Source organism: Calidris pugnax, unplaced genomic scaffold, assembly GCF_001431845.1.
Source record: "Calidris pugnax isolate Ruff unplaced genomic scaffold, ASM143184v1 scaffold81, whole genome shotgun sequence".
NCBI classification, from domain to species: Eukaryota; Metazoa; Chordata; class Aves; order Charadriiformes; family Scolopacidae; genus Calidris; species Calidris pugnax.
This window is the reverse complement of record NW_015090880.1, coordinates 5,929,784-5,944,038: the sequence shown is the minus strand read 5'-3', so window position 1 is coordinate 5,944,038 and position 14,255 is coordinate 5,929,784. Positions and strand designations below refer to the sequence as shown.

Below are 14,255 nucleotides of genomic sequence, written 5' to 3'. Positions count from 1 at the left end.
ATCTTTGGGTTATCAGTTTTTGATTGGGAGAGGAAGGGCAGGTGAGCTGCTATAGATTAGCCTATATATAGCCTGGTAGTTTAAGCATAGGAGCTCCAGCTTTCCAGGGTGGCAGAAAGTGGTGGGCAACTGAAAGTGTGGTGTTAAGACTCCTGAAGGTAAATTGGCTTAGTTCTTCTTGCAAGGCAAACTCCCTGGAAGGGAATGTGAGTTTTCTTCCTCTGTCAAAGTCTGCTGTAAGCTATATGCATGTTAGAAACATCTTGATGTGAAAAAATACTTAAATTGACTGACCAGTTTTGGCTGTCCAATCTGAACTGCTAGAGGTACCTCCAGGCTGGTCAGAAAACCATTGCCTGGGAACCAGGGGAGGCCTTCTCCTCCAGGGGAGGACAAGAAAGTATGGTAGGTGTGTCTTTCATGTATTTTCCTATTTTCATTTTGTTCCGTGACTGAATAAAGAAGCAAATATTTTTGCTCAAAATTGAAAAATATTTGATTTAGGCAAAACTTCTGGATGCTGACTCTGTGGACCAGTTAAACTGAATAACGTGGTGTGGTCAACAGAAAGAAAATAGGAACGGAGGCTGATCGTTCTGATGTGAACGAGTAACAGCTTCTCCTTTTCATCACCTGCTCCCACAGTTTTCTAACTCTAGCTTGTTTTTTGCGCTATTATGTCAGTTATTTGTGCTGCTTGATGGGAGTTTTTGCCTATTTAAGAAATACGGACTTGGAAGAACTTTTGCATTTCAAAAATGACCTTTATTTGGAGCCTATTTTCAGACTTTTTCCTAATGTTAGTACCTGACATTAGTCTTATCCATTGACTTATTCCATTTGAATGTGTGGATGCCCCAAATGAAGGAAGCACTGGACCCCCCTGGTCTCTGCATGGTTCAATGAAAGAATCTAGGGAATAGTGTAACAGCCGGACACAAAAGGTGGAGTCAGCTAAACTGGAGTCACTTACTTGCAAAGTGGTGACATAGGCACTCGAGTTATTTCTAAATGAGCTGGGAAGGAGGGGTCGCATTTTTGAGGTCTTATTTACTGCTTCGGTCCAACACTTCTGAACTCTGGCTCACTCAGCTGGGCTAACGTGGGAGAGGACATGGGCGACGGCGAACTCGGAGGTGGGGGCGAGGGGGAAGAGAGAACTTCCAAGAAATTGCAGCACGATGACTGCTGACACTTGCTTTCCAGCCAGCCCAGTGTGCCAGATAGTGCGGAATGTTTCATTAAGGTCTGGATAGACCTAGAAGTCTAAGTAGACCTAGAAGTCTAGGTAGACCTAGAAGAGCATCTTTCTTTTGGTGGGGACTTGCTGAGAAGCCTGTTCCAAGCTAGTGCGGTGCCTTTTAGAAGGGTTCATTTGTGAAAGCAACAGCTCCAGTTGTGTAAAATGCTATATTCCAGCACTACTTCAGATATATACGCTCTGCCAAAGAGTTTGCGTAGTCCTGCTACTGTCCCCTTGGGGATTTTGGCTGGAGGGCATCTTCTGTGGCCCGTAATTTGTTACTGGCTGCTTCGTTCCACAGTGACCTACTTTGATTAGGCAACGAGTCTTTATCTGAAAAGAAGCAATTTGTTCCTTCGCCAGTCCTCCAGTTGGAAACCGTTTTGGGACTGGACTTCTCAGAATGAGGCTGTTGGTACCGGTTTAATCTTGTTCGTCGCTGGTTCATATCGCTTGGTGAAATGCCAGGGTTGTTCTCTCCTGGGTGTTTGTTTCTCTGCTGTATTTATAGACGGCAACACTCATCCTCATCAACCTCCATTTTGTGACATTAAAATGCCAAACTTTTCTTTAGCTGGGTTTCTTTTGTCACTTCAATCTCAGCTCCTTGTTCTTGAGCAGAGGTGCCCAGGCAGGAGCCCTTGCCCACAAGGACACAGATGTCTTGTACTGTGGACACGTGTGCTTCTCCATCCTCTCTGGGGTTACCTTGTCTGATAGAGCCTGAGGCTGCTACTTTTTACGCTTGGGTTGTAGTGCTGGCCACTTGTGCCATTAGGAGTGACTCATTCCCCCGGGCTCCTCTCTGTCCCATTGAGTTTAAATTCATCATAGAAATACCGATGATGGACCATATCCTGTTGTAATGGAGTTGTGGCAGCTCACCAGAAGGATGAGCTGTTTTTCTCCTGAACTATGTTCTGAAACAATACAGATCAAATCCAGCAGATAAAAGTCAAGGGGAATTTTACTCTAGTCAATGAGTTGTTTCCCAGAAGTGTCAATGGATCCAAGTCTGGAACCTTAGCAGAGGCGTTAGGTACAGATGCTTCAAGTCCATAGAGAGGAGACTGAAGATTGAAAATAAGTGGGAATACAGAGAGAGATCCAGGAAAGCCAGTGAGCAATTCAGGTATGTAACCTGGTAATAAGCTTAAATGCTGTCCCTTTAGAAGGGGAGAAAAAGCAATGTAATTTTAATGTGGTGGGAACTCAAGGCAGTACCTCCTGGCTAGAGTAAAGGCTGGTAGAAGTTGCAGCCTGGTTTGGGATTTGGAGTTGTTGACATCTTTGATTCTTTGAAAATGACAAAACAGTGCTCAAAGGAGAGATTAATGGGGGTGGGAGTGGAGCAGGGCTGGGGAGGGTATGGTGAGAGCCCAGATACTTGGTTGCTCTCTTGCCATTCTTGGTTGCTCTCTTACCGATCCCGACAGGCTCTGCTTGTCTGGGGGAGGTCAGTGTTTCACCCTTTGCCTCTTCACCCCTTTTATCCCGAACTCCGGCGGTGCCAGCCAGCAGGCTGGGGAACCAGGGGACAAAGCTCCATCTAGTGTGGAAAGGGAGATGGCTGAGAGGTCGCAAAAGAAGAAATCCCACAGTAGATGGCTTTCCCTAGTCCAGGCTGTGGTTGGTTTGGGGTTTGGTTTTTTTTTGGTTGGTTTTCTTTTTTTTAATTTTTGTTTTCCCCCATAATTTGTGAAGGTTGCAAACGCTTTGACTGTTATTGGAGTAAGTTTGGCATCCTGACAGCTGATGCCCTTTTACTGTACCTTGGCATGTATAGAGGTTAATACTGGCTTTAAAACAGTTTTGTCTACAATGTCAATTTTAGGCAAAACCAAGTGTATGTCCTTATATTAAGATTAGGAATTGTATACCCAGGTTATAGCTCTGGGAAGGGAAGGGACAGAAGAGTATTACGATATATAAGGTTAACACTTTTAAGGTAAAATATCTTTTCACCCTTCCTGACTGATTTGTACAGTCTTAAACTCCAGCAAGTGGTAGATAATGCCGGTATAATTGGACAAGATATTTTATTATCTGCTTTTAAAAACAAATCAAGAATAACAAATCATCTTGTTTGTTCTGGAGGTTGCTAAAAATAGATATTTTTTTTCTATTTTTTTTCCCTGAATACTTGGAAAACCAATTGCGTTTCCTGAGTGTGGCTTTGCAGTAGCCCTCTCTAAAAGGATGGGGAAAATATTTTCAGTGGATGAGATGTATATTGGCAACTCAATGTCAGGCAGCTACTAAATCTCTGAATTCAGCAAGTGGTTGTGTGGCAAAAACAGGCTACTAAGATTTAATCCAGATTTTTTTCTGTGGATAGCGAAGGAAACTTTTTGTGTTTTCCTTAATCCACCTGTGGTGTCCCATTTTTATGCAAAAATATGCTGCTTGTCCTCATACCTGTAGTACCACTTCTAAAGTCCAGTGCCAAAGACCACACAGCAAAATTGATCCCTATCTGCAATGGTAGCTCTTTGAAATCTGTGAGAATTTGGGATCTAGCACCTGCATGGGTTGTTATTGTTGTTTTGAGGCTTTTTCAGCATGTTGGGAATATTGGGGGTTCTTCCTGCTGGCAGAGGATCAGGAGAAATAGAAGAAGGTGAGTGAAGGGACGTGACGTTTGCATCCAAAGTGGTAGGTTGAGGTGAGGGGATGGTTTCTGGTGCTGACCTTTCTCAACCAAGAAACTAAAGAAACGGGAGGGTCACTTTGCTCTCAGCAGCACGTTTGCCAAGCGTTTGTTTTGCAGAAACGTGCAGCTGCTCCTGAGTCCAAGCTGAGAGCCATTATAATATGGCTTTTTAGGGACAGCAATGCTGTTGGCTGCTGGGCTCCAGCAAGTCTGGGTCTGTACATCATTTCCAGGTGACTGCTGCGAGTTTATAAACCTGGTTGACTAATGTAGTGCTGTGTAGTCATCTGCTGTAGCCTAAAATAACAGAAGGTGTGAATTGCTGCCCCACAGTGTTGGTGGGTGCTCCCGCAGGTATTTTGCCAAGGTCACAAATGCTAAATAAACCAGATTAAACAAAATCCTGTTGCGAGAATTCATGAGTAACTGTAATCTTTGCAGGATTTATTAGTTATAAACTAAGTGCCTGCCTTTATTTTATTTTTTTTTTGTCCTAGTAACTAAGGCAGATGTGAACTTCAAGTCCAGCGAAACATTTTTTTGGCTCTTGCTTCTGTTTACATGATTCAGGAGTTTGCAGTAGTTCCACAACAAATATAGCTTTGAACAGAAATAGCCATTCAAGTGCTGTGCTTCTGGCAGTGCAGAAGAGATTAAGAGAGTCTAACAAAAGGGCTTGTAAATAGTTTTCAGTTGGCTGCTTTTTTTTTCTTTCTTTTTTTTTTTTTTTTTTTTAAAAAAAAAAAAATAAAATATTTAATTTTTTTTTTTTTTTTTTTTTTTTTTTTTTTTTTTTTTTTTCAAAAATAAACCAATAGCTGTAACGTATTTTGAAAAGCAAGAGGTGGCATTCGGGCATTCGTGCAGAAGTTACATGGACAGCATATCTCACTTGTCATTACATTGTGCAAAACAAGGATTGTGCTGAACAGTTTTACTTTAAAATAGCCTTTTTCTAGAACTGCAGTAGCTGTATTAATTTTTGAGATTTTATTTCATAGAATGGTTTGCGTTGGAAGGGACCTTAAAGATCATCGAGTTCCAACCCCCCTGCCCTGGGCAGGGACACCTCCCACCAGACCAGGTTGCTCCAAGCCCCATCCAGCCTGGCCTTGAACCCCTCCAGGGATGGGGCAGCCACAGCTTCTCTGGGGTAGCCTGTTCCAGTGTCTCATCACCCTCACAGTAAATAATTTCTTTCTAGTATCTGATCTAAATCTCCCCTATATCAATTTAAAACTGTTACCCTTCATCCTGTTACTCCATTCTCTGATAAAGGCTCTCTCCCCAGCTTTCCTGTAGCCCCTTTTAGGTACTGGAAGGGGCTATAATGTCTCCCAGGAGCCTTCTCTTCCTTATGCAACCTTTATGCAACCTTATTTGGTTGCATAAAGTTATTTCTGAGGATTTTTCCTGGTGTCTCCTCTTTGAGAAAAGCTTTTGCTTTTTAGATGCAACATAAGAAAGATGGAGAACAAAAGGGTTATTGCGAAATGAAATTAAAGCTGTGTATTAGCAGGGCTGTATTTGATGTGTTAAGGAAAGATGTATGAATAGACTAAGGAGGATCTTTTTTATATATTTTGACATTTTGTGAAATTGGGAAGTATAAATGTTGCTTGCGTGTTTTTATTTTGAATGAGACTTCATTCTGTATCATGTTTTTTGATTTGGTGTTTCTTTCATTTATATGTGACTCCAAATTTAATTATTTTCCTCTTTCCCTCTCTCTAATGTTCACAAACAGTTTCTGCCTAGAAACAAGGTGCAAAAATTTTTTTATGGGGGTAGAGAGGGAATTGCTAGAACAATCCCTGGAGATGCCAGTTTCTAAGTATTCCAGACTTTAAATCAATACTAAGTTTTTCTGTGAAAGACTGTATTTCATACAGATGTCACAAACTTAAAGTAGAGTTTACAGCTGCTGGATGGCGTGTGAAGAGGTTCTCTAATCATCACTTGCAGTGACCTACCCCAGCCATCCTGGCAGCTGCAGAGCAGACCAGAGGGGCTCTGTGTGACCCACAGCTTTCACCCAAAGGCTGTAAGCACACAGAAACCATACCCATCTTGGGAAATCCCCAGACTGGGGGTGATTGGGATTTGGGATGTGTCCCTGGGGACAGAGGGACCTTATTGCTGGATGTGGATGTACTGAGGATGCTGCTGGATCCGGTGGTAGCGTAGCAGCGCTGGCTGCTGGGCTTTGCTCTCTCCAGGAACCTTGATTTGAGGTTAACCCCGCATCAGGGATGTTGTAGGGCATGTTGAATGGTCTGAGCAAGGGCACTGAAGGCCATCTCTTCTCTAGTTGTTTGCAGTTGGGCAATTCCTCCAGTGAATGACTGTCATCTTGCTTGGCCTCAATTTCCATGTTTGTAAACATCAGTAATGTTTTCTTACATGGGCAGCTGGAGCTTCTCCCACCTCCCTGTCTGTGCTGTGAATACCCAAGGCAGCAAGACTGGTATATCTGTCCTGTGCCATTGCAAATCACAATTGCTGTGTAAATATCCAAATGGTTGGTTAAGTAACTTGTGGCTGAAAAGGCTTTTTCAACCCCCCGAGTCATTCAGGTTGCCCAGTAAAACAATCCTTTTTTTCTGCAATAACTCTTCCACAAATAGCTAAAAATGCAGAATAACTATAAGCAACGCTTAAGGACTCTAAATTTAAAGTTTAAAATGTGGGGGTGCTGAGGAATTGGTTTCTGCAGTCTGGAGAGTTGCTTTGTTAGAAAGAGAAGTTGCTAAAGACGCTCCCTGATCTGCCCAGGTCCCGTAATGAACAGCTAGTGCTGTGGCTAGAGACTGACAGGAGAGTTTGCATAATATCTGTCCGAGATGATTTTAGTGTTAGTTATTGCAGTGATGTGTTGGGGGTTGGTTTGCTCCCGTGCGTGTGGTGCTCACTGCAATGAGCCAGTCCTACGCACCGATAACACCGACCTATCGCGTTCCCAGCGCTGAATTCACTCTGTGGTTTTCAGTGTGACTGTTTGGGTTTCTTAATCATTTAAAGCAAATCTTCCATAAACACTTTCCCTTTTTGCTCCTGAAGATCCTGTTTGCTTGGCATGCCAGAGCAAGGGTGTCATCTGCGCGAGATGAGGCTCCGAGCTGCCTCCTCGTCTGTGGAAGGCGAGGAATAGCGCTGTAACCGTGGAGTCAATCAGCAGAAAAACCTCGGATGAGTGGAAGGTTTTAGACTGGGAATTGCTGGGGTCACTGTAAGCCTCCAGGAGCTCGGTGGCTTTTTGGCTGGGAGGGACTTTGAGTGTGTGAATAACAGCAACGAGCTGTGAACACAACATAGGCCGAGTCTTGTTTTATGCAGGGCTGCCTCTGGGAACAACCTTGTGATCCCACCGTGTAAGTGAGAGACAATTTCTAAACCAAGATATGGAAAAGTGATGTGGAGTCAGATCTGAGCACTGTGTAGCTGCAAAGTAGCAAAACGTGCAGTGATCGTATGTCATCTTCCCTCTTGGCGACAGTGTTATCTTCTCTCTGTTTACCCAGATAAAAGAAGGTAAATTCTGTATTACAAAATCAAGAACTACAGAGTTTGTCAGTGCAGTGTTATCTCCTCGCTTTTTCTTTTATCACCTCTTGGTTGTTTTAGCTATCTGGCTTTTTGTTTTGCAAATGTGCTTAGAGCTCTTTAGAGAGAGAGGTACCCATAGATGTGGTGTCTCAAAAATGGTTCAAAAAGCCTTTGACAAGGTCAGACTTGCCAGTTGAAGACAAATCCACCTTAAAACTTTTTTTTTCCCCTTAATTTTTTTATAATACCTTCTCTAAGTTTGTGATGGCTTTGAAAGTTTGAGGAAGAGCACCAAGCCGATATTGAGTAACCCAGTCAGCTACATTTTAAATTCCTTTAACTCTTCATGGAACATTTTTGGGAGCTTGGGCTATTTGTGTGTGTAGGTGTCTTCACCTGCCTGCTTTTTTTCTGCTTGAGAGATTCAGCCTGGTTGAGCAGAAGTGAAACTAGGGAAACAATGTGTGCACCATCATGTTGAGTCTTCACGCCATTATAGATATATGCCTAGCTCTTGTGAGATGGATCTCTAGTTCACCAAAGTGAACCTTGAATGTGAAGGAATTACATCCCAGAAAACAAATTTGTCTCGCGCCCACCCTTCCCCTTGTCTTTTTGGTGACAAAGATCATCAGATAGCTGTGTTGTTACAGACGGCCCTTATCTGCTCCACCGATGGCATTAGTGGCCTGATCACACCCCTTTTAATTAATGAATGGGAGAAGGGCTTTCATTGCCAACCCGCGTTTTCCATTTCTCCCAGACCTGCAGCAGGTTGTCCGTCCGCGGGACGGGTCTGAGCATCCTGCTCAGCCCACGGTAGTGCTGGACATTTCTCTGGTAGTGCTGGGCATTTCTCCTTGCTCCCTGCAGCCCCACACCTTGCTCCGGGCCATCTCCATCAGGAGTTTGTGCAATACCCTCATGCAGGTGAGGCAAGACCTAGCAAGATGCTGACTCCAAACTTCTGGACTGTTTTGGGAGTCCTTTCACGATCTCTGAAGACCTTGTCTTTGGCTGCCTCAACCCCCCCTTCTCTTCTCCTCCTCGGTAGGTGCTGGATTGCACAGGTCTGCAGCGCTGGCAGGCGCCGGGCACCGCTGCCAGTGTTGCTGCTCCATGGGGATTGGAGTTGCCAGGTCCTTATCTGGAGCCACCCCTAGAGACAGGGCCAGCCCAGACGCCGCTTGACTTTCACCCGAGGGTTCTCAGCAAAAAAGCCCTTGGACACGAAGTAGGGGGGGGAAAGATGGAAGCTGTTAGAGTTCAGATGTTCATGCCCCCCCGCTCCTTTGACAGCTTCTGTCTGTAAGTGGCGCTTCCCCGGAGCGACGGCACCGGGAGCGGGTTGCGTGATTGATTTGTTGGGATGGAGGTTGTGTTCTGGGAGTTAAAAATACTGTGCTTGGGAGCTGTCTTCTGCAGAGCCACGGCAGCTGTGGCTGAGACAGTGATGGTGACTTTCAGGAGGGGAAGACTTATAAAATACTCCATGTTTAAAGAAAATTATAATTTTTTATATATATATCTATCTATATCCTTCTGAAACTTCATGGCAGACACATTTGGGCTAATGGAGGTTCAGTTTAGGTATAAAAAGACGTGGTGTGTTATGATGATTATCATATAGAGGTCTTTGAGGATATCCTAGGTTTGCAATTATTCATTTCCCTCTTACCAGGAATGGTAGTAAAGGATTGTAAAATGTGACCTTTGCAGCTTCTAGACTGAACCTCTTTAGTTTTACCTTGTTCCTTAATCTGGTGGCGATCAAGCTTTCCGAGCTATACTGCAAGCTGTGTCCCCGAGTAAATGGGCATTCAAGCAGATCAACTTAGGGCATTTTATTAAGTCAACACTCATGCAAAAGCCACCTCCAGAGCTTAATAATTATTTACTGAGCGCTCCTGGGTCATGAGAGAGGTTTTCATTAAGTTCAGAAAGCATTATGTTCAGCAGCTTGTGAAGGTGTGTTTTAAAGACAGGAAGAAAAATGGAAAACTACTAAATGGTGTATAGCTAATTAAAAAAATTCTTAGCTAAGGATTAAATACAGTGCTTTTGTGTGGTTGGGTTTTGGTGGTGGTTGGTGGTGTTTTTTTGGTTTTTTTTGGTTTTTTTTGTTTTGATTTTTTTTTTTTTCCAAAGACAGGAATGAATCCACTGAATTCATTCAATTTGTAATTCAACCCTTAGCTCTTAGGCAGGATGGATGGTGGGTGTGAGAGGGTTTTTTTCCTTTCTTTCCCCTGCTGACCAGGTGCACCCAGCGCATTGGAGTAGGTGGATGGATGGAGGCCCGTTGGGCTGCGAGTTGTTCTACAGGTGCAGCCTGTGGCGTAGGGTAAGCGGTGCTGCTGCAGGAGGGCAGCTCTTGGCTGGCTCAGGTTGGGATAAGAGAGCACTGGAGGGAGAGGAAAATGCTAACCTTGATGCTGGAGCAGATGCAGCAGCAGGTGGTGGGGTTCCTTAACCATGTAACCTTCAAATGAGGAAACCTTCTTTCATATAGAGACCTGAAACATGGTCGTGGCTTTATTATAAAGGCTGATAAAGGTCTCCACACCGTTTATGTAATTGCTCTGTCCTTGGCAAGAAAGGACATAGGAGGGTGCCAACTGTTGGGTTGGGTTTTTTTAACATTGATACTCAAAGCTGCGCCAGCCGGTTGGTGTCATGAGCGGAGCATCGCTGTAACCCACAATCAGTTATTAAATTTTAGGAGTGAAGTACGAAGTGCTCCACGGAAAACGCCCTAGTAGTTTTCTTATATTTAGAACCCCTTTGCTTTAGCTGAAGATAGAGGAGGAGAGATTGTATAAGGGGCTTTTTTGTTGTTTGTGCGTCTCTTGCTTGGGGGTTTGGGGTTTGGTTTTTTTTTGGAATAATCCGGCTCCCTGTTGCATATATTTTTGATTTTTTGGTATCTTTCCCTTTTCTGTTGCCCCTGTCTGGCAAAGAGCAATGCTGGCTGTGGGTTAGAAGCTGCTATAAGTGTTGTTTCAGCCACAGAGATAGCACTGGCAACAAAAGGTTTTATTGAGGTTTTACTGCTTGGCAGAGAGACTGAAAACAAGATCTGGACAAATAAACTTAGTTTTGAGGAAATTCTAGTGGTCAGGGAGCAGGAGGAGTATTGGAAGGGAAAACAAGATCTGGACAAATAAACTTAGTTTTGAGGAAATTCTAGTGGTCAGGGAGCAGGAGGAGTGTTGGAACTGTGCAGTGGTCTCTTCTGGTAGTGTCTTCTGGAGGTCAATGCGAGCATTTGAGTTGTAACATTGGCAACCTCTCATCTGCCTGCTTTAAAGATCAAGATAGTTTTATGCTAATGTCAGATACTTAAATGTGGATGCCTTTCTTTCCTCTATAAATAATTATGAATGGGATAAGGGTAAGACATGAAACACAAACATTTAAATCCCTTGTTATTTCTTACCTCTGACCTCCGAGATCTGGTGCAGTTCTGGATTTCTTGAGGTGCTAAATCTGCTTTTCTTGGCTGATTTCTCTGTGGACTAACCCACTAACAAACAGTTGGCATGAATGGGGGAGAGCAACAGCCTCCCTTGTCCCTTGTGTGCTGTTTCTCTGCTTATAGCAAGTGGATTTGAAAACTTTCCTGTTTTTTTTTTTTCTTTTTTTAAATGCATTTGATCTGATTCTTGTTTGTCTCTGAGGAAGCTTTGGGCTTGAGGAGTTGCTCCATGTTTTTAATTGTATTTGTCTAAGAAACCTTACATTGGTGACTTTTCTTTTTCTTTAAAAAAAAAAGACAAGACAAATAAAATTCTCAACCTGTAAATAAAAAGCAAAGCTGAGTTACATAGGTTTTTTTTTCCAGTTCCAAATCTCCAGAGAAGTTTCTTACCGAATACGTAGATAATGTCTGTAAACCAGACTACTCATGTAAGTAATGCAGGGGAACCAGAGAACTTGTTGGGTCAATTTGTAAGAATCTGAAAGCAAAACTTCCCAAAAAAAGACGAGTTTGTCTTTTTGCCCAAGGAGACAGAGATTAAAATAATCAGACACATCTGGGAAGGTAGATAAAGCTCAGAAAGGTTTGGTCTCTGTAAGCTCTGGAGTTGGTGGCAACAAAACCAAACGTGGTTTTAATCTGATCAGTTGCTTTTTATTATGCAACAGCCATCTGCGTTATAACTTATGTATGCAGTAACTAACATTTCCCAGGCATCTATGCAAAGGATGTATAATTTAAGCTTATTTAATAGAACGTTATCATTCCATGATTAATTGGATTGGCACATGACACTCACAATAAATAACTCTCAGTCTGTATTACACTGTGCTTATTAGATTGCTAATGGATAACCGGTTTAATCATATGTCAATTAAAAGGATGAGTTGGTTTAATTTATTGCAATTAAATGATACCCATAAACAGTGTTGCAGGAAGTATCTAAATCACATCATGTATCAGTTGTATGTGTGGGCTTTGTTACCACCTCTACATAGTCCGGGGGTGAATCAGTTCACCCGTGAGAATTTTGAATGGACCTGTCAGGGTACTGGGCTGTACTGGGGTACATGGCAAAGATATGCCCGTGCAGTGGCACATAAAGGTCAAGAAGCTTTTAAAATACAAATTTTCAAAACTCCCTGGATGAAGCCTTTGACGGGACGTTTAGATGCGGTACTGAAGCATATGGTGTAGGGGAGGACTTTGTAGAGTAGGGTAGATGGTTGGACTCGATGATCCCAAGTGTCTCTTCCAACCTCAATGATTCTATGATTCTATGATGAGGTTTTAATTGCTTTTTTGATTGGAAAACTGTGTCGCTGACAAAGCTTGTCCAGTTTGCTCTCTGGAGGGTACGTGGTGATGAAACCCAAACCGTCTTCCATTCCATCGTAGAGCTCTGTGTGGAGTGTCCTGTGGCTGAGAAGAAGAGCAGATGAGGTGGGGAAGGGAAGAAGGGCAGGAGGAGAGTCCCTGTTGTGCATGGGACAGTTTAGAGGATGAGACACCAAAGTTTCAAAAAGTTTTCCACGTTTGATCAGTGCCTCTTGTGGCGAGGGATGGAGAGTGGTGTGGGGAGACCACCCTGCCCGTGGGAGGAGCTTTACAGCCCCTGTGGGATAAATAATGGGGATCCTGCCTGACAGGAGCTGTCTTGTGTTTGTCCACTTTTCCTTCACAGTGGTTGTGACAGGGGCACCTGGTCAGGCAGGTGCTGTGCAGCAGCTTTTATCCTTGATAAAAGTGTCATTTTAACTCGGATGCATTGACGGGGTAAAATTATAACATGCATAAATAAGAGAATGCTGAGATTGATGTGTCTGCTGAGCCTAGGGCTCTGTTGCAGCTATGCTGGTTTCTGGCTTCTCCTTTGAAATAAGGATGAACGGGACATTCAGTAATCTCTTCTCAAGCTTTTTTTCCTCTTGTCATCTGGTGTATTGGATGTAAATAAGATCAGACTCTTCTTCCCCTTGCTGGGTCTGCTCTTCTTTTGATGCTTGTTTCAAAAGGACATTGCCCAGCCTTGCAGTACCTCCCTAATTACGTCTAAACTATCCTTTTTCCAGTGCATAACTAGAATGTTGCGCAGAATTACAAAAGAAATGAAACCTGGAAGAGGCTCTGTCCTTTGGGGAAGAATTTGGCAGAAAAGCGTTTTTTGGGATTATCGTTTCTTTTAAAGACATGGTATTTGAAGCTTTTGGTGACAATTTTCTATCAACAGTAGACCCCTGGCTCATCTGCAGGAGGCTCTAAGGACAGTTGTTGAGTTGTTGGTGTGAGCAGGTACAGAAATTGTGAGTTCCTGGCAGGGGCTGTTGTGAATGCCGTGGAAATCATTTCACCTTCCTTCTCCCTCACATTCCCCAAAATTTTAGTATCTAGGAAGGTTCTTCTGAGATAGTTTTCAGCGCACTTGGCTTTGGTAGGTGGAAAACCAGTTCAAAATAAAAGGAGGTGTGAGGAAGCAGTAGCAGTGCATGATAAAAAAAAAATAAAAAAAATTGTGAGGCCACTGATCTCTAACTGTCCCAGTCATGGAAATAAAGCATCTCCTCGGTTTGGAAATACTCAGGCGGTTCAGATGTGCGGCCAGGAGACACGCTGCTGGGTTTAGATGTGAGAATGCTTCGCCCTTAATTGAAAGGGTGGTGTTTTTTTACAAGTATCACAGTCAATGACTTGTCTTGAGCAGCTAATTAGTGCGATTATTCCACAGCTGCATTAGTTTCACCACAAAGGTTTTCTCTTGTTTTATCAAAAGGATCAGTGTCTCTGTGAATGTTTCAACCTGACAGGTCTTAAATAGCAAGATGGTCCCCTCCCTCCCTGCCCCCAAAATGTGTGCTCTGGAAAAGCGGAGTTTGATCTCTTGAGGGAGTAAGTGTGGGTTCTCCTTCTTTGTTTCTACTCTGAACTGTTTTCAACATCACTCCTAAACAAAGACAGAACACTTCCAGCAGCTCTGGCTCCAGTTGCCCAAGCACAAGTAGCTCTCTGTGTCCGCAGACTCCAGGGAAGACCTGGAAGGGATGCTGGCTCCTGGGTGCCTTTGTCCCATCAGCATCCTGCAGGTAGCACTGGAGCCAGAGGTGGCTTTTTCAGTCTCCTCCTGGAGCAGGAAGGTGACTTCTGACTTCCCCAGGCATGGACCTGCATCGTTATAGACTAACAAGCCCTTTACTTCCACGGGCTGACAGCAATCAGCTGCAGCAGGTGGAATCACAACCCAAATATCCTGAATTATATGCCCTGTAGCTCTTTCATATATAGAGTCGTGTATTCTTACGCATTTCACATCCTTCCCACAAAGGATGTGCATATTG

General features: G+C 43.5%; 1 protein-coding gene across 8 annotated transcripts in view; it reads left to right on the top strand.

Moving 5' to 3' along the window:
* Positions 1-14,255, top strand: part of MITF (microphthalmia-associated transcription factor) — a 114,894-nt gene that overhangs the window by 50,155 nt on the left and 50,484 nt on the right. The window contains exon 1 of one of the 8 annotated variants that reach the window (XM_014946747.1): positions 8,637-8,750. The exons of 6 other annotated variants lie outside the window; for them this stretch is intronic. In XM_014946747.1, coding sequence (XP_014802233.1) covers positions 8,692-8,750 — 59 coding nt within the window. In that variant the 5' untranslated portion in view covers positions 8,637-8,691. Of the gene's footprint in view, positions 1-8,636; positions 8,751-14,255 lie in introns of those variants that run through there. One more of the 8 variants, XM_014946748.1, reaches the window with a different exon arrangement.